The 23639-nt window shown below is 39.0% G+C and overlaps 4 protein-coding genes across 5 annotated transcripts; 1 reads left to right on the top strand and 3 right to left on the bottom strand.

Moving 5' to 3' along the window:
- Positions 1–504: 504 nt before the first annotated feature.
- On the bottom strand, positions 505–1157 carry LOC129102458 (growth arrest and DNA damage-inducible protein GADD45 gamma-like). The gene is made up of 3 exons (XM_054612622.1): positions 1057–1157; positions 738–945; positions 505–618 (listed from the first exon to the last, which is right to left on the bottom strand). Exons 1-3 carry the CDS (start codon positions 1155–1157, stop codon positions 505–507), a joined length of 423 nt encoding a protein of 140 aa, XP_054468597.1.
- A 6137-nt stretch (positions 1158–7294) lies between these two features.
- Positions 7295–7989, top strand: gadd45gb.1 (growth arrest and DNA-damage-inducible, gamma b, tandem duplicate 1). Its single transcript, XM_054612701.1, has 3 exons — positions 7295–7437; positions 7550–7757; positions 7876–7989. The coding sequence occupies exons 1-3, from the start codon at positions 7295–7297 to the stop codon at positions 7987–7989; spliced, it is 465 nt and encodes a 154-aa protein (XP_054468676.1).
- A 2286-nt stretch (positions 7990–10275) lies between these two features.
- nim1kb (NIM1 serine/threonine protein kinase) lies at positions 10276–12735 on the bottom strand. Its single transcript, XM_054613094.1, has 3 exons — positions 12459–12735; positions 11699–11967; positions 10276–11037 (listed from the first exon to the last, which is right to left on the bottom strand). Exons 1-3 carry the CDS (start codon positions 12733–12735, stop codon positions 10276–10278), a joined length of 1308 nt encoding a protein of 435 aa, XP_054469069.1.
- A 2392-nt stretch (positions 12736–15127) lies between these two features.
- Positions 15128–21159, bottom strand: LOC129102704 (coiled-coil domain-containing protein 152-like). 2 transcript variants are annotated; one of them, XM_054612954.1, is made up of 8 exons: positions 20841–21159; positions 20180–20285; positions 19659–19727; positions 19274–19338; positions 18479–18614; positions 18087–18214; positions 17556–17663; positions 15128–15626 (listed from the first exon to the last, which is right to left on the bottom strand). In XM_054612954.1, exons 1-8 carry the CDS (start codon positions 20901–20903, stop codon positions 15498–15500), a joined length of 804 nt encoding a protein of 267 aa, XP_054468929.1. In that variant the 5' UTR covers positions 20904–21159; the 3' UTR covers positions 15128–15497. The 2 variants fall into 2 exon arrangements, with proteins under 2 accessions (XP_054468929.1, XP_054468930.1); XM_054612955.1 differs by having other exon boundaries at positions 20180–20282.
- Positions 21160–23639: the final 2480 nt, after the last annotated feature.

Genomic DNA, 23639 nt, shown 5'->3' with positions numbered 1-23639 from the left:
ATTTCTAAAGTGAAACCTTTAGAGAATTAAGACAATTTTGGAAAGTGGGAAACATTCTCGCTGATTGCAACTGTTGACATGTTGCTCAGCAAAGAGGACATAATTAAAAAGTCTTTTTTTAAGAATGCCTCTTTCTCAGCACCGCTTCTTCTCCTGCTGCGCGTGCTTCAACGTGCGACGTTTGCTCTGTGGGACCACAGGACGCAGAACTCGCATCTCCTTCCTCTCCAAACCTCATCCGCACAAAGAATGAGGGTCTATGTGTCGCTCTTGCGGCATACCTGACCTCATTCACATAAAGAATGAGAGTCATCTTGGCATGGACGGGACAAGAGGCGACGGTTCACGGGGGCCCCCTTGGGCCGGCGCCGTGCTGCCTGGACGGGAATCCTCCTCAGGAGTATCCAGGGATGAGTAGAAACAGTGTCATCCTGTTCATTAGGATGAGTATTTCCAGATAAGAAGCTTTACAGCATCTGAGCAAGAGAGGAGCCGAGGCCCAGATCAACGCTCGGGGAGGCTGATCTCAGGAACCCAGTCGCTCAGACTGCGGCTCTCCTCGCAGAACAGGTGCAGCTTCTCCAGAGCGGGGTCCTCCCAAGACCCTTCAGCTGGGTTCTGTTAAAAAAAAGATGGGGAAAGAGGATTTAGTCACCGGTTTCTTTCAAAAAAGCATCCCGTATAGACTTCTGAAATGATTTAGAATCACATAATCTCGTTATCTGAGCTCCACATACCGTGATGAGGACGCAGTGAGCATCTTCAAGCTGCTCCGCCTTGTCACCAACAATCTCAACCAGACGCTGCATGTCGCTCACTCTGACGATGCTGATGTCGTTATCGAAGCAGAAGGACTGGATGAGGGTGAAGTGGATCTGCAGAGCGATGTCAACCTGGAAGTCCTCATCCATAGCCAGGACGCAGAAAGACACACTGTCTGGGTCACTGTGGAGAAAAAGAAGAGTCACCTGTTAGCTGCTGTTGTTAGACAGTGATCACGATGGCTGTTCATAGTGGATGCCAAAGTCATATTTAAGTCATGTGTAGTTTACTTACTCAGTCATAATTTTAGCGCTCTCGTAGACTCCAACAGTGAGTCGATCCTCGCTCTGAGCACAGCACAGAGCTTCCTTCAGGGATTTTCCAGGAGACTGCATGATAAGATTTAGGCTTTGAGTTCAGTTGATGTGGTCAGAAAGTCCAGAGAAGAGTGTTTGTGATTCCTCCAAGACTCTGCCAGCATTTATACTGCAGACCCGGCACACGCTCACTCTCTGATTGGCCGTTTGGGGCACAATGACAACAATAGGCCTGCAGCCCCCGCCCCACCCTCGGGGACGCGTGCCTATAGAAAAGTCTTAGAAAGTCGGGGGAAGTTTTGGTTCAAAGGATCAGATGTAGAAACTCTCTGACCTTTAAATGATTCCCTCAGTTTACAGGAATAATGAAACCACACAGGGAGACCACACTGTTGTCATCAAAGTCCTTGAAGTTCTGGAACAATTAGAAGTGGCCAATAACTCCTATTAAAACAGGAACCATGCAATGTTTTCTGCTTACACAGTCTACAGCACTTTACATCACAGCAGAACATTTTGCAAAACCATGCCGTTGTGTTGGATATTTCAATGTCATGTTTTTTGACATTCCAGACAGCCATTGATTTCCATTAGTTCCCAACATTTCTGAAGATTTGATGTTTAATATGATAGGTTCTTCACCTCAAGGGACTTTTCACAAGTCAGCGATTTTCTACGGTACAGAAAATAAATGGAAATTGCCTGGACTGGGATGTAAATACATCTTCAAATCTGACCTTAAATCACAAATTATGCAGCAATAGCAAATAAAAAAGGGTTTGAGGGTTTCACTTCACCTATATTATTCATGACAAAATATATATTTTTTCTTTGTCACTGCATGATGTCTTTTCCTGTAAAACCTCCACAATAAGTCTCGATTGAACATTGTTCTCTGACTGTTCTTCAGCTAAATTAAAGTTTGTCAAATCTGTCAGATTTTGACTCTGAATTGCTACCTGGAAAAAAAACCTTCAAAAATTAAAACTATACACTATGCAAGAACACATGCTTTACTAGAATTTGCAAAAACACAAGCATGGTGCTTAAATGCCTCCTATGAAGTTATATAATGTTGGCAGAGGACACGTTTCCCTATCATAAGAGCATCAAAATTATTATATGAATCATTTATGTCATATAATAAATAAAGTGCACACAAGAGACATAGTAGAAGAAGACAAGCTAAAAATAAAAATAAAACAAGTATTATAAATAAGCAATAAAAAAAAAACAGTAGAAAAAACAACAATAACTGAAATATTATATTTACAGACAGAGAAAAACCCCCAACTATTTCAACTATTTTTAACTTTTTTAACTATTATTGCACAGTGTAATGTGTCATGTGTTGCACATTGCAGGATGTCTCATGTGCACAGATTGTAAAGCCCTCTGAGGCTAATTTGTAATTTGTGATTCTGGGCTCTACAAAATAAACTGAATTGAAATTGAACTTTCGTCGTTCTTAAAAGTAAATGAACAGAAAGTTGTAAGAAATAGGTTTAAATAAAATCACATATAAACACATGTGTTGGATCCAACCACCAAAATACCAAAACGAGTGCATTCAACTTAAAGTGCAATAAGTTTCCTTGAATAATATTCAGTCCCTTCTGGGCTCTACAAAATAAACTGAATTGAAATTGAAAATAAAACTTGGGAAGTTTGGAAAATGTAGCATATTGAGCGAAATAAGTTGTGTCATAATGCAACACACCAACCAGCTTAATGCATTGGATGTCAGACAGACTTATACCTCGTGCACTGTTTCTGTTTTGCAGTGGCACGCGCCTGCTTTGCATGCCTAAAGCCAGGCCTCACGTGAGGCGCGTGGCATCTGGAGGTGCCTGCGTGCTTTATCTCTCTGAATGCATCACTCTCTGAATGCATCACTCTCTGAATGCATCACTCTCCATCTGTCCCCGGGGGGAGGGAGGGGAGGCTGCACAAAAGGAAGTCTGGCAGCACCTGCAGGGCGTGAAGGCAGCGTTTCGATCCTCAGTAGATATGAGGCAGACGTTTTTAAGGTTAAACTCGAACGCAGAAGTTGAGCTGAATAAGATAAGATAAGATAAGATAAGATAAGATAAGATAAGATAAGATAAGATAAGATAAGATAAATTTGCAGGCTTACAGCAGCATAGAGTTAAAGTGCACACAAGAGACATAGTAGAGAAAGACAAGATAAAAATAAAGAATGAACACAATTTCTACTTTAACAAGCATTTATAAAAGGTTCATAAAGTGCTCAGAAGCTTCATAAGATAAGATAAGATAAGATAAGATAAGATAAATAACCCTTTATTAGTCCCGCAGCAAACTTACAACAGCGTAGATTTAAAGTGCACACAAGAGACAAGAATGAAAATAAAAAATAAAAATAAAATAAAAAGCAAGTATTATAAATAAGCAATAAAAACAGTAGAAAAACACAATAACTGAAATATAATATTTACAGACAGAAAAAAACAACTATATTAACTATTATTGCAATCACACGTTGAATGCAAAACACGTATTTCATCAGTGACATTTGTTTTTTGTCTTTCTTATATAAACTACACTAGTCGTCTGTTTCCCTAAACACAGGTACCAGTTCAGTTCAGTTTATTTTTAACGCTGTGAGTGCTACTAAAAGCATGTAACAATTTTCCAATTTTCTAACAAGATTTCCTTCTTTTTTGTCATATTTTTAGGGGGAAAAAAGCGGATCTTGTAATTAAAATAATAATCTTTGTGATAGAGAATTAATTTGTGCCTTAACTTCTACAGTAAAATGTTTTTTTACATATCAGAATAGGAAAAGCCCAGTAATTAATCAAATGTATGATTGATGAAGAGATATCCTTAACATTATTAGTAACCCCTGTACTTTTCTTACTGCATGATCAATTAAAACGTCCATCAGCTGTCCGGTTTTATTTATTTACTGTGGGGAGTTCAGGGACCACAGGACTGAATATTATTCAATAAACTTATTGCACTTTAAGTTGAATGCACTCGTTTTGGTATTTTGGTGGTTGGATCCAACACATGTGTTTATATGTGATTTTATTTAAACCTATTTCTTACAACTTTCTGTTCATTTACTTTTAAGAACGACGAAAGTTCAATTTCAATTCAGTTTATTTTGTAGAGCCCAGAATCACAAATTACAAATGTGCCTCAGAGGGCTTTACAATCTGTGCACATGAGACATCCTGCAATGTGCAACACATGACACATTACACTGTGCAATGATAGTTAAACAAGTTAAAAATAGTTGAAATAGTTGTTTTTTTCTCTGTCTGTAAATATAATATTTCAGTTATTGTTGTTTTTTCTACTGTTTTTTTTTATTGCTTATTTATAATACTTAATAATTTATTTTTCATTTTTTATTTTTAGCTTGTCTTCTTCTACTATGTCTCTTGTGTGCACTTTACTCTACTAATAAAGGATTATCTTATCTTATCTTATCTTATCTTATCTTATCTTATCCTCTGTCCTTCCCTCACATCGGCACAGGAAAAACTCCCCTAAAAACCCCTTTAACAGGGAGAAAAAAGGAAGAAACCTCTGGGAGAACGACAGAGGAGGGATCCTTCTCCAGGATGGACAGAATGCAATAGATGTCATGTGTACAGAATGAGCAGCATAACAGAGATACAACACATTCAATGTATATGACATAAATGATTCATATAATAAGACTACTTATAATAACAGCAGCAATTATTACCAGAAGTCTTAACATGTTCTCCTGCAGATTTGGACCAGAAAAGAGCTTTGGCACCAACACCTGTCTCTGCAGTGGAGACCTCGTCTGGCAGGTGTGAGTGAGCAACAATAGGTCGGTATCGATCCTTCCTCATACATCTCACTGTGAGTGTCTATCAGCTGGATTCAAATCCAATTTCGGTATCAAATAAGTCTCTCCACCAGCTGATGGGTGAGACCGTAATGCTGTAGTTTTGTTTATTAACAAACACATTAGGCATTCTCATACTTGTTTACAACTCAAAGTGATTTTATCTGCTTGGCATCTTTTTTAGAGATAACACTTTGTCATTGTGAGAGTTTAGACCATAAGCTCTTCTCTTTGGCATTCAAATTGAATCAAAACTCAGACAACAGACCGGTGAATGTGGAGGTTTTGGAGACAAAGGATGGGCTCGCCTTTGGGTCGGGTTGACCCGGGTTTAGGAGAGAGGGAGGGTTCCTCATAGCGACACTTCTCCATCTGCCGCAGAACAATAGCGATGAATCAATCACACACAACCTGGGTCTCCTGCAGCAGAGCCAGCAGGCCTGACTTCATGCAAAAATGTGTTTTGAATTATTATTATTATGCAGATAAAATAGGAACCAAAAAGCTGCATGCGTCAGTGGAGCTGCGTAAAAAGTTTCATCAAAAAAGTGATGGTTTCAATGAATAGAAGTTTATTTAAGGGCACAGATAAGGTAGTCGACATGTACAATATATAATATATGTAACCAATTCAAATAGTAAAAGTGATACACACACTAAATGAAACCAAATCAGTGAGTATAACTTTCTACTTTTTATAAGTAGTCTTATTATATGAATCATTTATGTCATATGCATTGAATGTGTTGTATCTCTGTTATGCTGCTCATTCTGTACACATGACATAAGACATAAGATAAGATAAGATAAGATAAGATAAGATAATCCTTTATTAGTCCCGCAGCAAACTTACAACAGCGTAGAGTAAAGTGCACACAAGAGACATAGTAGAAGAAGACAAGCTAAAAATAAAAAAAGGAAAATAAAAATAAAACAAGTATTATAAATAAGCAATAAAAAAAACAGTAGAAAAAACAACAATAACTGAAATATTATATTTACAGACAGAGAAAAAAAAACAACTATTTCAACTATTTTTAACTGTTTTAACTATCATTGCACAGTGTAATGTGTCATGTGTTGCACATTGCAGGATGTCTCATGTGCACAGATTGTAAAGCCCTCTGAGGCACATTTGTAATTTGTGATTCTGGGCTCTACAAAATAAACTGAATTGAAATTGAACTTTCGTCGTTCTTAAAAGTAAATGAACAGAAAGTTGTAAGAAATAAGTTTAAATAAAATCACATATAAACACATGTGTTGGATCCAACCACCAAAATACCAAAACGAGTGCATTCAACTTAAAGTGCAATAAGTTTCCTTGAATAACATTCAGTCCTGTGGCCCCTGAACTCCTCAGAGTAAATAAATAAAACCCGGACAGCTGATGGACACGTGGTCAGCACTCACAGGGTTCTGGCACGCGTTGGTCATTTGCATGTGTATGGAGAACCCAGATAATAGAGGACTTCTGTGAGCACAATGAGGCCTCTTTATGGGCCTCCAGTCCACAGATGGCATCATCCACCTGCCTTTCTCTCTGCTGTAGGGGGGGAGGAGGGGCTTCACACTTTCTCCATGTTGTTGCTGCAGTAATATTGTCACCACAAACCTAAAAATGCAAGAAAGTTTTTTTTTCTCGAGTTCATATTCTATGTTTTGATGTTTGCAATGAGGCTCCTGGGGCTGAAAACTGGCCTATAAATTTAAGTTTTAAGTTTTCAAAAAGGACATCATTGTTAAAAATAGTTAAAATAGTTGTTTTTTTCTCTGTCTGTAAATATAATGTTTCAGTTATTGTTGTTTTTTCTACTGTTTTTTTTATTGCTTATTTATAATACTTGTTTTATTTTTTATTTTTCATTTTTTATTTTTTTATTTTTCATTTTTTAGCTTGTCTTCTTCTACTATGTCTCTTGTGTGCACTTTACTCTACGCTGTTGTAAGTTTGCTGCGGGACTAATAAAGGATTATCTTATCTTATCTTATCTTATGAAGCTTCTGAGCACTTTATGAACCTTTTATAAATGCTTGTTAAAGTAGAAATTGTGCTCAGCATGCATCTCTGCAACAACAATCACCCACTGTGCTTTCTCTTATTTGCAAAAAAAAGTTCCACAGAGTGATCAAGCTTTTATTTAAATGAAGCTATTTTTAGTTTCGGGCAGGCTGCTGCACTCGGAGGAGGAGCATCATCATACCAATACACCATTCAACCTCAGCCAATCAGGGAGATAGAGCTGAGGAGTATATAAGGGGAAGGCTGCAGATCTGAAATCATTCTGCTCTCTCTCGGATTTACTCCCTGACTAAACTATCTACAACTCTCCCTTTGCGGAATATCTTCACCATCTTCATCATGACTCTTGAGGAAGTTCTGATCCAGAAACACGCCGAGCCTGCTCAGTGCACCGGCAAAGCCCTGGAGGAGGTCCTGGTGACCGCTAAAGACAACGATGCCCTCACCGTCGGTGTCTACGAGAGCGCAAAAGTTATGAACCTGTAAGTATAAAACTCCCACCGGAAGATTTACGTTTTAGCCCTTTTTTGCACTCATACTAGACAGTTTGGATGCAATCTCATGTTCTTTTTCCCCTTTATTTTGTCTCCACAGTGACCCAGACAGTGTGTCTTTCTGCGTCCTGGCTATGGATGAGGACTTCCAGGTTGACATCGCTCTGCAGATCCACTTCACCCTCATCCAGTCCTTCTGCTTCGATAACGACATCAGCATCGTCAGAGTGAGCGACATGCAGCGTCTGGTTGAGATTGTTGGTGACAAGGCGGAGCAGCTTGAAGATGCTCACTGCGTCCTCATCACGGTATGTGGAGCTCAGATAACGAGATTATGTGATTCTAAATCATTTCAGAAGTCTATACGGGATGCTTTTTTGAAAGAAACCGGTGACTAAATCCTCTTTCCCCCCCTTTTTTTAACAGAACCCAGCTGAAGGGTCTTGGGAGGACCCCGCTCTGGAGAAGCTGCACCTGTTCTGCGAGGAGAGCCGCAGTCTGAGCGACTGGGTTCCTGAGATCAGCCTCCCCGAGCGTTGATCTGGGCCTCGGCTCCTCTCTTGCTCAGATGCTGTAAAGCTTCTTATCTGGAAATACTCATCCTAATGAACAGGATGACACTGTTTCTACTCATCCCTGGATACTCCTGAGGAGGATTCCCGTCCAGGCAGCACGGCGCCGGCCCAAGGGGGCCCCCGTGAACCGTCGCCTCTTGTCCCGTCCATGCCAAGATGACTCTCATTCTTTATGTGAATGAGGTCAGGTATGCCGCAAGAGCGACACATAGACCCTCATTCTTTGTGCGGATGAGGTTTGGAGAGGAAGGAGATGCGAGTTCTGCGTCCTGTGGTCCCACAGAGCAAACGTCAGGAGAAGAAGCGGTGCTGAGAAAGAGGCATTCTTAAAAAAAGACTTTTTAATTATGTCCTCTTTGCTGAGCAACATGTCAACAGTTGCAATCAGCGAGAATGTTTCCCACTTTCCAAAATTGTCTTAATTCTCTAAAGGTTTCACTTTAGAAATTTAAAATGACAAATGATATTCTAAAACATAAAAAAAAACATTGAGAACAAAGTTTATTCTCTAAAGGTTTCACTTTAGAAATGTAACAATGACAATTGATATTCTAAAACGTAAAAAAAGAAAGAAATGAAAACAAAGTTTGTTCTTTATCTCTTTTCTAAAGGTTTCACTTTAGAAATGTAACGATGACAAATAATATTCTAAAACATAAAAAAAAAAACAATTGAAAACAATGTTATTCTCTAAAGGTTTCACTTTAGAAAATGGCGAAATAAAGCTAATGTTAGAAATTATGAGAATTTGTAAGATTGTCTTGTAAAACATTTATGTACTGAAGACAGAAATGTAAACAAAAAATGAAAAGATTTGACCCGATGGTCCGATTTCACTGTAGAAATTGTTTGAAATCGTCAGTGAAAATGCATAATAAAACTCAAAAAAATCTATATATTTTGGTGTGATGTGTTTTCACTTTCTCTTGCAAAAGCCTCTGCTTGAGTTGTGTGTATTGTGTGTGTGTTTGGGTGGAGGAGGTGGTGCTGGTGGTGGTGGTGGGGGGGTCAGAGAGGAGGGAGGAAAGGGGTGGTTATGAAAATAACAAAAGTTTCTAACTCGAGCAGATTTGCATGGAAGGCGCTAAGGCCTGTCATCTGCTGGCCGTTGTCCCTGTAGTAAAAAAAAAAAAAATAATAATAAAAAAAGAAACTCTGCGGTCCCTCCTCCAGCAGACCTCATCTGCATGTCTATAGCGCGGCGCACAATAGCGGGAGCTTCGGGCCTGTCAGCTCCAGCGGTCCGCACAGAGCGCCTATTGTTCGGCCTGCAGATGTCTCCGCAGCCACGCCGCGCCATCTGCCGAGTCCTGCTGGCTGGGGGTCGGCCAGGGCAGGGCTGGGAGGAGCCAGGGGGGTTAGTGAGTTTTCCAGTGCCAGAGAGGGGCAGCCGGGTTGGGTCAGGCTGGTTTGGGCCGGTTGTGGAGATGGAGAGGGGGTCCAGAGTATCATCTGGTGTCCTGCCAGCTGCTGCCGTGACTGTTATTTACTCGCAGGCACTTAGTGAAACTTCTGTAAACAAGGCACAAAGACGTGAACTCGGCTCTGTTTGGTGCAGCGGCAGCCACCTGCTCAGCAGAGCCTCAACAATGAATGCATCACTTTCTCTTTCCAACACTTTATTTAGTTTTTCATAAACAATAGGAGTCTTTTCAAGGGCGGGATTAGTTTAAGTGGGTGAAAGCAAGCTTTCCCCTTTCACTTTAACAAAGGTACAATGTTCTTAATTACTAACCTCCCACTCTGTGCTCTGCAAAGGATGTGGAGTTAAGATCAGGTGCACAAATATATATTTGCATGAAAGAGTTATTGCACAGAAAATGAATCATTGCCCATGACAGTATTGTAAAATGGTTATTGGACTGTTTGGCTCTTGGTGTTTGTAAAGAGTATTTGTGATTATATTTACAAATCAAAAGGGCCCATAGGGGGAAAAAAAAATTAAGTGACACAAAATGACCTTCACTTCAAAAGAAATAGAATATTTTAACCTAAAATCAAACAATTTTAGAAGGAAGTTGAGTTTATATAGATTCTTTCACAACTTTTTTTAACTTCATCAGGCACTTTGACATATACCTTGGCTATCACAAGAAGTTGCATTGGAGAAAATGAAACACATTTCAAAGTATTTGTTAGTAGTATCTGCGAGTCCCTTCCCCACAAACAATATAAAAAATATAAATAAAAAAACCTACAAATTTGTATAAAAAAAGTCTATTTAAAAACTGTGCTGAAGTCTGTCAGTCTTTTATGAAAGCAAACATAATTTGGAGGTGTGTCTGAGGCCCTTGTAGGCCCGGAGCCCCTCCCTCTTGGGGTCCCTCACCATCCCTCGGACCACCGGGGGACTGTCGCAGCCCCTCCTCTTCTGGGCTCGGTGCAGCAGGATTCGATAAACCCCGGTGACGGCGCTGCGGCTGTTTTTGGGCTGATTGTTCTGCAGGTGCTCGGTCGTAAAACCAAGCTCCTCCAGCAAACTCCTGACCTCCTCCTCCGTCTCCTCCACCAGGTCCCCGCGCCCCGAGTCCAGCAGGCTCTGCAGAGGGCTCGTTGGTTCGGGAGGCACCAACGTCCAGGGAAACTCCACAGGTAAGAGCCAATCGCAGCCCAGCATCTGGTCGATGGCGTAGCGCTCAGCGGGGACCTCCTTCAAGATGCCCTTGATGAGCCTCTGGCAGGGGCCCGGCACCCAGGGGGGGATGGTGTACGCGCATTCGATGACACAGCGCCGCAGCTTCCCCATGGTCTCAGCACGGAATGGCATAGTGCCGGTCACCATGAAGAAAAGGAGGACCCCCATGGCCCACACGTCCACTGGGGCCCCCAGGTAGCACTCGTCCCTGAAGAGCTCTGGGGCGGCGTAGGGCGGCGAGCCACAGAAGGTGTCCAGGGTGACGTTACGGTCCAAGACCTGCGTGCTGAATCCAAAGTCCGCCACCTTTACGCAGCCGCTGCTGGTGAACAGAACGTTCTCCGCCTTCAGGTCCCGGTGGATGACGTTGATGTTGTGCTGCACAGCGAAACACAAAACACAAGCTGGTTGAACATTTCTAACTGTCAAACAATGCTAGATTTTTTCCGTGGGACTTTTTATTATGAGCTGGATCGTAAACTGACAGTGTTGACCATCCTTTGTATTGACTTTGTTTCCCTTTTATATATTGTCAAGTTCCTGGGATTTTTGGGGACTTTACGCCTCAATAATTGTGATATATTAGAATTATAATGGAGTCCATCAAACACAAGTGATCATCCAAGTTTTAAACAAGACCAGTTCATATAACCAAATTGAACAAAACAACTTTATAGTAGTATTTACAAATGTAAATCCAAAAGTCACATATTATAATTGGACACAGTTTACGTTAAGTAGTGTAGGTCAAAGCTCTAAAAAGATTATGTTTTAACCTAGCAGTCTGGGTAGACATTTTAAAGCCATCTTTGTTGTCATCCAAATGAGTGGTTTAGTTAATTGGGTCAAATTGAGTACTTGCTTAAAACCTGACAAATGATGTTGCTTGCTGTATTTAGACTAGTTGAGTCCCAGCAGCAATGAAACTGGCAGTTAATATGGCTGAATTAAGCATGACATAATAGAATAAATAAACAACGAGATGATTGGAAAACACTAAAACAAATTTTGAGCTCTTAAAAGTTTCCATGTTACTGACCATGTATTTGATGGCAGAAAGGATCTGGGCGAATGTGATCTTGCTGGTGTTGTCGGACAGTTTCCCCTCAGTGTAGATCCTGTTGTGGAGGTCTCCTCCTCCAGCGTACTCCAGCACCAGGTAGAGGCGGCTTGGCGTCTCCACCACCTCGTACAGACACACCAGGTTTGGGTGGTGCAGGCACTCCATGCTGGTGATCTCCTTGGAGAGCAGACGTTGGGCCTGGCTGTCCAACCGGGTCTTATCCAGGATCTTCAGGGCCACTTTGTCTGCGAGGAGGACAAAATAAAGGGACGGGGAGACGTCAAACAACAGTCAGGCTGTCGACGAGGACATAAAATGAATTAATGCCAGATTTTAAAACGTTACAATATTTCATAATACTGGAAATTGATTGTTGGACAGACAAAATATAAGTTTGTAGACATCACTGTTGTTCTCTTAGTGCTTAAACAGTGATTCGGCTATGACTGAGTATTATTTAATCAACAATTCTTATAATTGGTACATCACTAAAGCCATTTATCAAACAAAAATAACACTCTCTGGCTCCAGAATATCAAATGTGAACATTTTCTCTCTTTTATTTCACTCTACTAAGGAAGGTGGGCTGGCCATCTTTTTCTTCTTTCCCTATGTCGTTAAGAACAACCTCCTCTGCTTCTCATTGTTTTTTTCAAGATATTCACAAGTTGTTGTGAATGTCATTTTATTTAAATATATAAAAGGGGCCAAACAGTCTCCCAGCATGCACACCGACCTTTAGTCAGAGCATGGAAAGCCAGTTTGACCCTGGAGAAGGTCCCACAGCCGATCTCCCTGCGGACCTTGTAGAAGCCCACCCTGCGGCCTATGATCAGGTCCTTGATGGTCTTCTCGTCCTTGCACATGTCGGAGGTGAGCTTCTGCAGGGGGGTGAGGTGCGGCGGGCTGTCAGCCACCTCGTCGTCCGGGCCGGCCTCAGAGCTGTCCGTCAGGCTGTAGAGGCTGCGGTGCCGCTTGGTGATCGGCACCTGGTACTGGCCTGGTACAGGCATCTCTTCAGCAGGCTGGAGATGAGGTCATCTTCAAAAGCATGAAAAATGGTATCAAGTCTTTACCAGCTCAAGTTTTGGACACATAGTAGTTCTTTTTCATCCTCACATTGCTGACAGGATGTTAAATCTATCATATTTACGTCACTGAAAACACCACACAGCAGTGCTTAATCATTTAATCTTCATGTAAACACAGCTAAACAGTAAATACTCAGGTAAGATAGGTTTAAAAGCATACAGAAAGGGGCAAGTTTTGTAAAATGTAAATGCAAAATGTATTCAACTCAATAACATAATGTAATTTAGTCTTAATGAGGATGAGGATTTGAGATAATACATATAGCGCTGAGTTATTTGGAACCTACAGTACCAGTCAAAAGTTTGGACACACCTTCTCATTCAACTACTTTGAAGAATCTAAAATATAAAACATATTCTGGTTTGTTGAGCATTTGTTTGTTTACAACATAATTCCGTATGTGTTCCTTCATAGTTTGGATGTCTTCAATATTAAACTACAATGTAGAAAAAAATAAAAATAAAAATAAAGAAAAAACATTGAATGAGAAGGTGTGTCCAAACTTTTGACTGGTACTGTACATTTTTCAATGACTTGATGAAATCCTTTTCCCTTTAAATGTCCCTGAACATAAAATATACATTTTCAATACTTTCTTCTTCCAGTTGTTCACTTAAAACACATTACTTTAGATTTTAAGACTATACCAACATATTTTTGCATGACTTAAGCACGAGTTTGTACACATATTACTATAGATTAGTAAGACTAGAAGCCCGGGAAGAATGTTAGAAATCGATCGAGCACAAAGAAAACAATATTTTTTGTTTACTTACCAAGTTTCCAAAGTTCTGCACTGCATCAAAACACAGCTGTAGAATCCGTTGCATGCAGTAATATAAAAATGTTAATCTTTTGGCCACGTAGGACCCAGAAAACTGAATTTACTTCACTTGCATGTGGAAGTCTGACTTTTTGTGCCAAAATCATTTCAGAAGGTCCATGTACACTGAGCAGAACGATGCCTTCAAGGTCTTCTTCTCAGTTGTCCTTAACACACTACAGTATACTGATTGCCAAAAACACAGAAGGGGAGGGGGCGTGTCTCTTTGTGCCATCAGTCAAGTGGACAGACAGCAAGAGCTTTGCTAGCCACACCCCTCACAGCTCACCTCTGCCTATCCTTACCCTCTCCTCCTTGCAGACGAAGGATTAAGGTGGTGTAATGAACTCTAATCCTGTTTAAATTTGGATCTGTGCCAATCCTTTCAGAATCCTAATGTCAGTTCAAGGCAGCAAAAATGAGGCCCAAATAACAATAAATGTTCACATTGTAGTTGTATTCACGGTTTATATGCATATGACCAGAATGCTTTGGTTTGCAGGTGTACACGAGTGTGTGAGACATGGCTGTGTTATGCAGCTAAGGTTGATTGCTTGGCTTTTGAGAAGAGAAAATGTTATGTAACAGTGTTACACAATGTTACCATGGAGATTAGCTCTCTGTCCCCTTCAGGCGCTGGCTGAGCAGCACAGATAAAGAGATTACGAAGCACAAGGTCAAGGCCTCACCTGGCGCAGCGTCTCGATACAGGTGTGTTGTCCCTGTGTGGAGCAGGGGGGGGAGACACTACGCAGTCAAAAGACATCAATAACGTTATACGGGCATATTCAAATCTGCTTTCTTTTAAATAACGCACGTGTAGTTTAACATAGTTTATCAAAGATATTTTGGTATCTGCAAACATGTCATTATATTTATAATGTATTTTCCAGAGGTGACTTCTTAACAAGAAGTTTGTTTTTTCCTGCCAATGGTCTGAAACCCAAAGTTATTCAGCTTACTATCATATACAAAAAAGAAAAGCTGCAAAGCCTCACATTTAGGAATCTGAAACTAGTGACTATTTGGCAGATTTGCATATTAAATTAACTTGAAAAATGACTAGATTCTGCCTATCGATTCATCTCTCAATTCTTAAAATAGCGATGACAAGAAACCTATTTGTTAAAAATATAAAGATGTAAAACAAATATCCACCAATCTGTCGCTCAGATTATATATATATTTCTTACTCTCAAATTTCTATCCAGAACTCCAATATCCAATATCAATTTGAGTCCAACATATGTTAAATGATGCATAATCAACTTCAGAGATTGATTTTGGATTTAAGCTCAAATCAGTGCAGACTATTGCATTACTATGATCTTTGCAGACTTTTACTTCCAACAGTGGGAAATCCTTGAACAAAAATTTCAGGGAGTAGAGTTTAAGAGCTCAGCGTTTCTTTTTTCAATAACAAGAATAGTGGAACACAAGTATGACTTCAAGGAATCTGAAATAAACGATTTATTTTTCTGTGAGTGAAAGGAGATGAACAGTTATAATTCCCTGAACGGGATTGGCCTTCCAGCTAACTGTCTGCTTCAGCGGCTCCCCCTGCCTCCCTCCCATGCAGACGTCTGATTGGATTAAAGCCTTAAAACAGGAATATGGCCTGCGTTTACCTCGGCTTTCTGCAGCAGGGCGGTGAAATTACAAGCCAAGTATGACAGAGCAAGAAGCTCAGAAGCAGTACAGTTAAATAAGTGATCTGTAAATAAGCAACTCAGTTTTGCTTTGAAACTGAAATACTAATCTGTAAATTTCCAAACACTTCAGTCACTTCTACCCCCTGTAGAAAGTCAACAGATTCATACCCTGCAGGGCTGACAGGTCACTTGCTAGCCTCTAAACTAACTAGATCCTTCTCTTCTTCAGACGACTGTCATTGAAGCCGTCGGCACGCTGGTTCTCTTCCAGCTCTTTGATTCTCTGACGCAGGGCAACAATCTCCTTGTTTTTCTCCCCCTGGATGAACTGCAGCTTCTGAGGAAACACACAGTTAATCCACAAACACTAAAGTAGAATGAGACAATACAATCAAGATGTGCAGCACATTTCTCAGAACAGACAATGATGACCTACCTATTAAATTACCACCCACTAATTCTTAATATTCTATCCAGTGATTCTTGTGAATGGCTGCACCAGTTAAATGATCTGTCTGTGTGCTCAGACTGTGGCGTTCTCCTGTTAAGTGATGGCTAATCAAAGGTGTTTTAGGGCTTGAAACAGTTGTTTTCATTATCATATGATTTCTGTATTTTCTTGATTCTTTTAGTGTCTAAATGCAAATCACAATTTCACAGACCTCAAGGCGACATCTTCAAAGTGCTATTCAATTCATAAGGATATAAAACAGAGAAAATCTCACATTTGAGAAGCTGTAATAAGTGAATGTTTGACAAAAAAATCAACAAATAAATTGGCAGACTCTGAGAACGTGATGTGCGAGACACAGCTGCTAACAACTTACAAAAGAACACACACATGTCTGTGTTAAGCTCAGCACAAAGCAAAATGTAGAGGCAGTGCATCTGAATGTCTAACGTCGATGCAAAGACACAAGAGCATGCTAACAGACATTCATTTTTTCTGGACGGTGCAACTGGAGACAAAGACATGTCTGTGTTAGTCAAAAATGGATCAACTTCTGTGAAATAATGTTCTCCGTCTCTTGGTTTTATAAGACAAGAGAGTGGAAGGAAAATAAAAGACTAAACAGGAGTTTCTTGCATGTTTTGTGTGCACACTCCACTCACACACATGTGGGTGTAGTGGTGTGTGGGTTGCTAGCTATTTACAGCTCATGTTTGTACAGTCAGAATGTTGGCTGTCTGGGGTGGATAAACAAGGAAAGCAAAAAAAAAAAAAAACTGGTCAAATTCGTGACAATAACCTGAGATGATAATTAAGCAGGCTTTCTTTTTCAGACTTTTATCTTTCATACATTTTACTTTGCATGCTGGGAAGAAGCCTGGTGTTACTTTAAAAGGTGGGGAATAACTGTATGATACCTCCAGGTAAATGTTGTCTAATGTCTTTGCTTTCAGCTGAGGTTAACATGCCAAGGATACAAACTGCCAAACCCAAACTATCTTGCTGTCATGACCATGGCCATGTCTCTGTTTATTCCTTGTGTTTCATGTGTTTTCCCTTGTTTGGTTATCTCTGTGTGTGTGTCTGTGAGGTGGGTGTGTCACCCCTCCCACTCTCTCACCACACTCTTCCCTCACTCACCTAATCACCTCATCAGCACAAGCATACTCACCTGCTCCAAGCCACACACCTGCCTTCTATCTACTCATCAACTCTGCAGTATTTAAACACCAGTCTCACACACACTCACTGCCAGATCGTACTCCGCATTATGTCAGACCTTCCAGCGTTATCCCCCGGACTGATTTCCCGTTGCCGACCCTGCCTGCCTGTCTGGACTTACCTGCCTTGCCTGTGCCCCGGTCAACGACTCAGCCTTCTGTCCCCGACCCCGAGTTTAACCTCTGATTTCTGTCTGCCTGATCCCCTGCCTGTTTCCCCCTGTGAGTCTTATCCTGCCTGTCTGTATGCTGAGTTCTCCGCTTTAAATAAAGCTACAGAACTTTATCTGTCTCCTGGTCGTTCTGCTTTTTGGGTCCACACCACATTCCGTAACACTTGCAGGATCAAACTTGTTTGCATTATGAAACATGTTTGCATTATGAAACATGTTCCTGCAGATCGATGCCTTTTCCACCGATTGAAAACCACTGAAATGTGTTATGTACCTTGTTAGTAAGTCTCTATAATAATAATAATAATAATAATAATACATTTTATTTATAGAGCGCTTTTCAGAGTACTCAAAGACGCTTTACAGACATTCAAAAACAGCATATAAAAGCTACTGTCATAGATACTGTGTGTGATGCTCACCCTCTTGAAGACACTCTGTGGAAGAAGGTTGGAGCCGTGTTGCTGCTGCTGCTGCTGTTGTTGGCTCCACTGAGCTGTACTCTGAACTCTGGCTAACTTCGCACCAAACTGCCAAAACGTACACAGCAAAACACCAACGAGCTTAAAGGGAAGCTGAAACCGGCTCCCCAGGACAAACGCAGAGCAATGCTCAAACTTGAAATCATTTCTAAGACTTCTGCTTAAGGTTCCCTGAAAACCCTCGGAATTCATGTGAACTGTCTCCTGTTTCATCTTACTAGAACTTTTAACCTCCAGAACAATTGACAGAATTCCTCCGTCATCTGCATACACATTGATGCTCATCGACAGGTCGTTTACGGATATTACTCAATGGCAGGAGCTTAATATCAGCTGATAAATAGTATTTTTTCTATGCAAATCTGGTTATTATACATCAGTCTTTAAACTCTGAAAAAGTAAATTCTTGTGACTTTTTCATTGTACTTGGTTAATAAGAAAAATCTGAAAAGTAGCTTTTTTTAAATTTACCTCCATCTGTAACTTCAGGAGCTCGCTCTGCCTCTCCCTCTCCTGGTCCTTCAGCCTCTTCTTTGACTCCTCAAGATCCAGATCTTTCTTTTCCAGCAGGTTCTTCACTTCAGCATCTTTAGCTTCCACTGTCAGGGATAAAACAACAGCATGCCCCAGCCTAATTACAATATACAATTTTACGTTATGGTCTTCTCTTATGATGTGGGCTGATTATAATTATAACCGTTATTAAACTTTTATTAATTTTACGATACAACGGATCCACTGTCTATGCCTTGCATTACTACTTTGGTGCTGTAGTGAGGTTATATTGTATATATGTGAACTAAGTATTCCCTGAAACATCTTAAAACATCAGCACTGTCACTGTGTGTTTTGTTTGGTCTTACGCTGATGGAAACCCTCCCTGCAGGCGTCCTCCACCTCCCTCCTGCACTGCTGCCTTACAGTCTCTAGCTCCCTCTTGTGTCTCTCTCCTTCTGCTCTCATTTCACTTACGAGCCGCTGAAGCTCAGCCTCTCCATCCTGATGACCACACATTTCTAGTTGAAATGACTTCTAAGCAAACATTTGGAATTGCAACCTTGTTTTAAGGCTTTTGAAAGGCACAATCACACTTTATTTTTAATATTTGTAAGGAGGCATATGTACGATCATTATCGGATCATTAAGATGTCAAATGGAACTGTAACTCAATAGATATTAAGTCCTGAGGAAAAAGTGCTCTAGAATTTCTCCTAAACCAGACAAAACAAATATGAATGTCAATGACGTTTAATTACATACAATTTTATTAAACTAGCAAATTACACATTATACTGCAATCTCTCTTTAGAATTTGTTAGGAAGACTTAAAACTTATCAAAAATGAGCTCAATGCTTCCTTTGTCTGGATTTTAGCAGCTAGACATTACTAGGACAATGTAAACACACAAACAATGAGTAAACCAAACAGATATTGTAAATGTCAGCCGTGGAAATGCTGATATTGCGTACAGCCTACATAGATTAATAAATGTCTCTGAACATTACTTACATTCATATCACAACATACAGAGAACAGTACCTTGTCCTTAGACCAGCTACGGAAACGGAAACTTTCATTTGAAAGTCTTGATTTACTGCTGTATTCAATTAACATGATGATGAATTCTGCAAGTATTCATTCCTGCATCAGTTCTTACCTTTGCTGTTCTCTCATTCTGTTGTTTCAAGGCCACCATATCGTTCTTCATTTTCTCATTCTCCACTACAACGTAAATAGATTCAGAATATATGATGAATATCCTTACAAAAAGGATATTTTCCTTTTACTTTATGTAAATTACTATAGCAGTGGTGCTATGGGTTTTTGACGATGTTAGATCCCAATCATTACTATAATAATAAATGGATATCACTCAGAAAATAAGATATTTTTCCCATTTTTCTAAGCAGCATTGAAAGCAACAATAACAACAGAAACACCCTTTAATCTAGAACCATGATTTGAGTTTAGTAAATATCCAGTGAGCATGTGTGTGTGTGTGTGTGTGTGTGTGTGTGTGTCTAGTGTGTTATTGCTATTACGTCTGAGGTTGCACTGCTCCTCCAGAGTTTGCTGCAGTTTGTTCACTGTGATGAGAAGACTGTCTCTTTCTGAAACAGGTAGATCAATAGAATTAGCTTAGTTTACACAACCAATGAAATGTGGTTTACCTCACACCGTAAAACAAAGTATGACAGAGTACAGTCATCAACATAATCATCATCATGGGTTTATATGTTGAATTGCATGACAATGTATCAAAAATTACATCCATATAATATATCAGCCCATTTGCACATTTTCACAAATTTAGGATTTAATTTCCTGAACTAAAAAACTGGAAACACCAGGTAAGGAGAACTGTCGTCTGGCATAATTATTACATTACATTAAATGACTGTAATGTAATGTAATGTAATAATTACCAGCAGAGGGAGACATACACCAAATCAAGCACAACAAGGATCTTAAATCTCATAAAGGATATTCAGTCTCAGAAAACAAACTTTGGTAAAAAAAAAAAAGGTTAATAAACCTCCAGGTTTCAAATGAAAATACTCACCCTCCATCAGACTCATCTCTTTTGCCAGATAGAATTTCATCAGTCGATTGGCATCCTCCAGCATGATCTCCAACGCGTTGTTTTTGCCATTAACCTCTGCAATCTTCTGTTTCATAAAAAGATAGCACACTTTAGACTTTTCTTTAGACCACAATGGCCCCTCAAATATGTCTATGGGTAAGGTTATAGTTACTAATGGTTACTTCAATACATCCCAGAGGATATGGTTTAGTATTTAATGTTTAGTTTAGTGTAATCTATCTATCTATCTATCTATCTATCTATCTATCTATCTATCTATCTATCTATCTATCTATCTATCTATCTATCTATCTATCTATCTATCTATCTATCTATCTATCTATCTATCTATCTATCTTAACAAAATAGCAGACATTGATTTAAATCAAACACTGAATACATACTGTACAAAACAATATAGATAAAATTATAAAAACAGCGAACAAGTAAGTTTTGGTGATTTATTACTTAAGGTAATTTAAAAGACGTATCTGTATTTAAGGGACTATGTTTATCAAACTTTTAACTATTAGGTCTAATAAAGAAGAAAAAAATGGAAAAACAATGGAGTAAATTAAATGGCAGAGACACCCATAATTAGCTAGCATTGAGTTAGCATGGCTAACGTTAGCTAGCCTACCTGTTCTAGGTGAGTAAACTCCTCCATACACCTGTCAAGATCAACACAGTTTAACTTCATCATTGTACTGAAGTCTAAGGAAGAGATAACGACTGTAGCAAGAAGTCAAAGTATCCTATTAGTGCTCCAGGTTCCTTTAGGCTACACTAGCATTAAGCTAACACTAGCATTAAGCTAACACTACAAGTATGGTCAAGTGTGGACTTGCAAACTTGCAAGTTCATACTTGGATAGTTCGACTCGGGAGTACAAACTCCCGAGGACGGGAGGACGCAGTACGTCATGACGTCATTACGTCATTACGCAATTGGAACAGCAGCGAACTTGATGACGTCACCAACTCAGCTCGTCGGTCCCGCCTACTCCGGTTATCTTCAGTCATATATATTGACAATAAAACGAAATATGATATAAAACACAACCCTGCCTTTTTTCATTTTCATTTAGAAAATATTAAAATATTAATATTTATGTATATATATATATATATATATATAATATTAAATATATATATATGTATATATATATATATATATCTATATCTATATAAATATATATATACTATTACATATATATATATATATATATGTATAGATATATCTATATAATATATATAAAATATATCATATAGATATATATGTATATATATATATATATCTATATATATATATATATATATATCTATATACATATATATATATATATATATATATATATATAGATATATATATATATATATATATATATATATATATATATATATATATATATAATATATATATATATATATATATATATATATAGATATATATATATATATATCTATATATATATATATATATATATATATATATATATATATATATATATATATCCTCTCTGGTCCTCTCATATCTCCGACAAACGTCGGCGCTTTTTCAAACAGGCTCTATCTTGATAAATTGACCGCATATTTTAAGTCTTAACAACTACATTCTCGCTTAAAAAAATGTTAAAACTAAATTCCGTTACACAACAGCAGCAGTATTTAGACAGTTATAACTGACAGTTGTGAGCCGTCTCCGCTACTGTCGGCTCTTGTTTGCTGGTGAAATGCATTCTGGGATACTTGGCTGTCCAAAGTCCACACAAGTCTCCTCCGATGCATCCTCGATATAATGGGCGGAGCGAGGACACATCCGGGTATCTGGACCGTACTTGGCTGAATGCGAACTTGTGTATTGGAACAGTACTTGGGCCGCGCTAGATGACGTTTCACAAGTTCACGAGGACACAAGTACAGAGAAGTTCACATATTGAGAAACGGCCCATGGCTGTTGCCTGTTGGGGTTAGGGTTAGGTTATGCTAATGAGTGGTTGCTCAGCACTGTATCTGGATACGGTTACCTGGACGACCGAGACTAGTTTCATGTTTTCTTAAATTGTATACTTCTGATCAGGAAAGTTGTAACTCAATAAATATTAAGTCCTGAGGAAAAAGTGCTCTAGAATTTCTCCTAAACCAGACAAAACAAACATGTATGTCAATGACGTTTAATTACATACAAGTTTTATTAAACTAGCAAATTACACATTATACTGCAATCTCTCTTTAGAATTTGTTAGACATCTCTAGTCACAAATCTACTATAGTTTTTGTACACGATATATCACTACTTTTTTGGGGGGGTTTCAACATAATATTCTGTGACTTTTTCTTTAAACGTACTAAATTACTAAATTCAACATACTGTACTATGACATCTTTTTTCAACATAGTATTCTATCACTTCTTAAGACTATTTGTGGCATACTGTGATATTACTTATCACCTTGTTTTTACATACTATATTACGACATACTATACCATGAGTCTTTTCACTTTTTTCAACATACCTAACTATTACTTTTTTTAAACTTACATACTATACCTGAACTTTTTTTGTCTTTTTTCAACCTACTATACTAATACATTTTATGACATACTATACTATCACATTAACTCCTAATACTTTATTTGACACAATATCCATGACTTTTTTCTACTTTTTCGAAAAACTAAACTACGACTTTTTTGGGTCTTTTTTCTTCTTTCCATACTATGACTTTTTTGGCTTTTTTTTAACATACTATACTATGATTTTTTCTAAAATTATTTTCAACTCACTAAACTGACTTTTTTTTGCTGTTTTCAACATACTATACCATGACGTTTTTTGGACCTATCATACTATGACTTTTATTGACTTTCATCAACATACTATACTATGACCTTTTTGACATACTTTACCAAAACTTTTATTCTACTTTTTTAACCTTTTATACTATGATTTGTTTTCGACATTATATTCTTTGACTTTCTTTGGCTTTTTTAGACGTACTATAATAATACTTTTTTATTACTTTTTTTGACCTACTATGCTATGACTTTTTGGGACTTTTTACAACATGAAGCTTAGCGTAAATTCAGTCAGGAAGAGTATCTTTACGCTCCTTGTCATTCATAATCCCAGTCACTCTCTCCATGTGACTACTCTATCAGCTGATTGTGGGTTTCACTTAAAGTTAACCAACCAGAGTCTGCCACGGTTTCCTTAAGCCAATCACATCGTTGCTGTCAAACTTTTAAAATGTTCCCCTCTCTGCTGCTGTCAGTTGTCATTTCAGCACGATCAGATGCGACCCTCCTCCACCCCGTCACCTCCAGTAGGCATCACAGTCATGCTCATCATTCATCATCGGATGCTGCGACTCACTACACCAGCACCACGACCACCAGTGTTAGGACTCCAGGGGGGATTGTGCCTGTCTGACCTCAGC

This window comes from Anoplopoma fimbria, chromosome 14 (genome assembly GCF_027596085.1).
Source record: "Anoplopoma fimbria isolate UVic2021 breed Golden Eagle Sablefish chromosome 14, Afim_UVic_2022, whole genome shotgun sequence".
NCBI classification, from domain to species: Eukaryota; Metazoa; Chordata; class Actinopteri; order Perciformes; family Anoplopomatidae; genus Anoplopoma; species Anoplopoma fimbria.
Note: the sequence above shows the minus strand (reverse complement) of the source record. Positions and strands in the feature narration are given on the sequence as shown.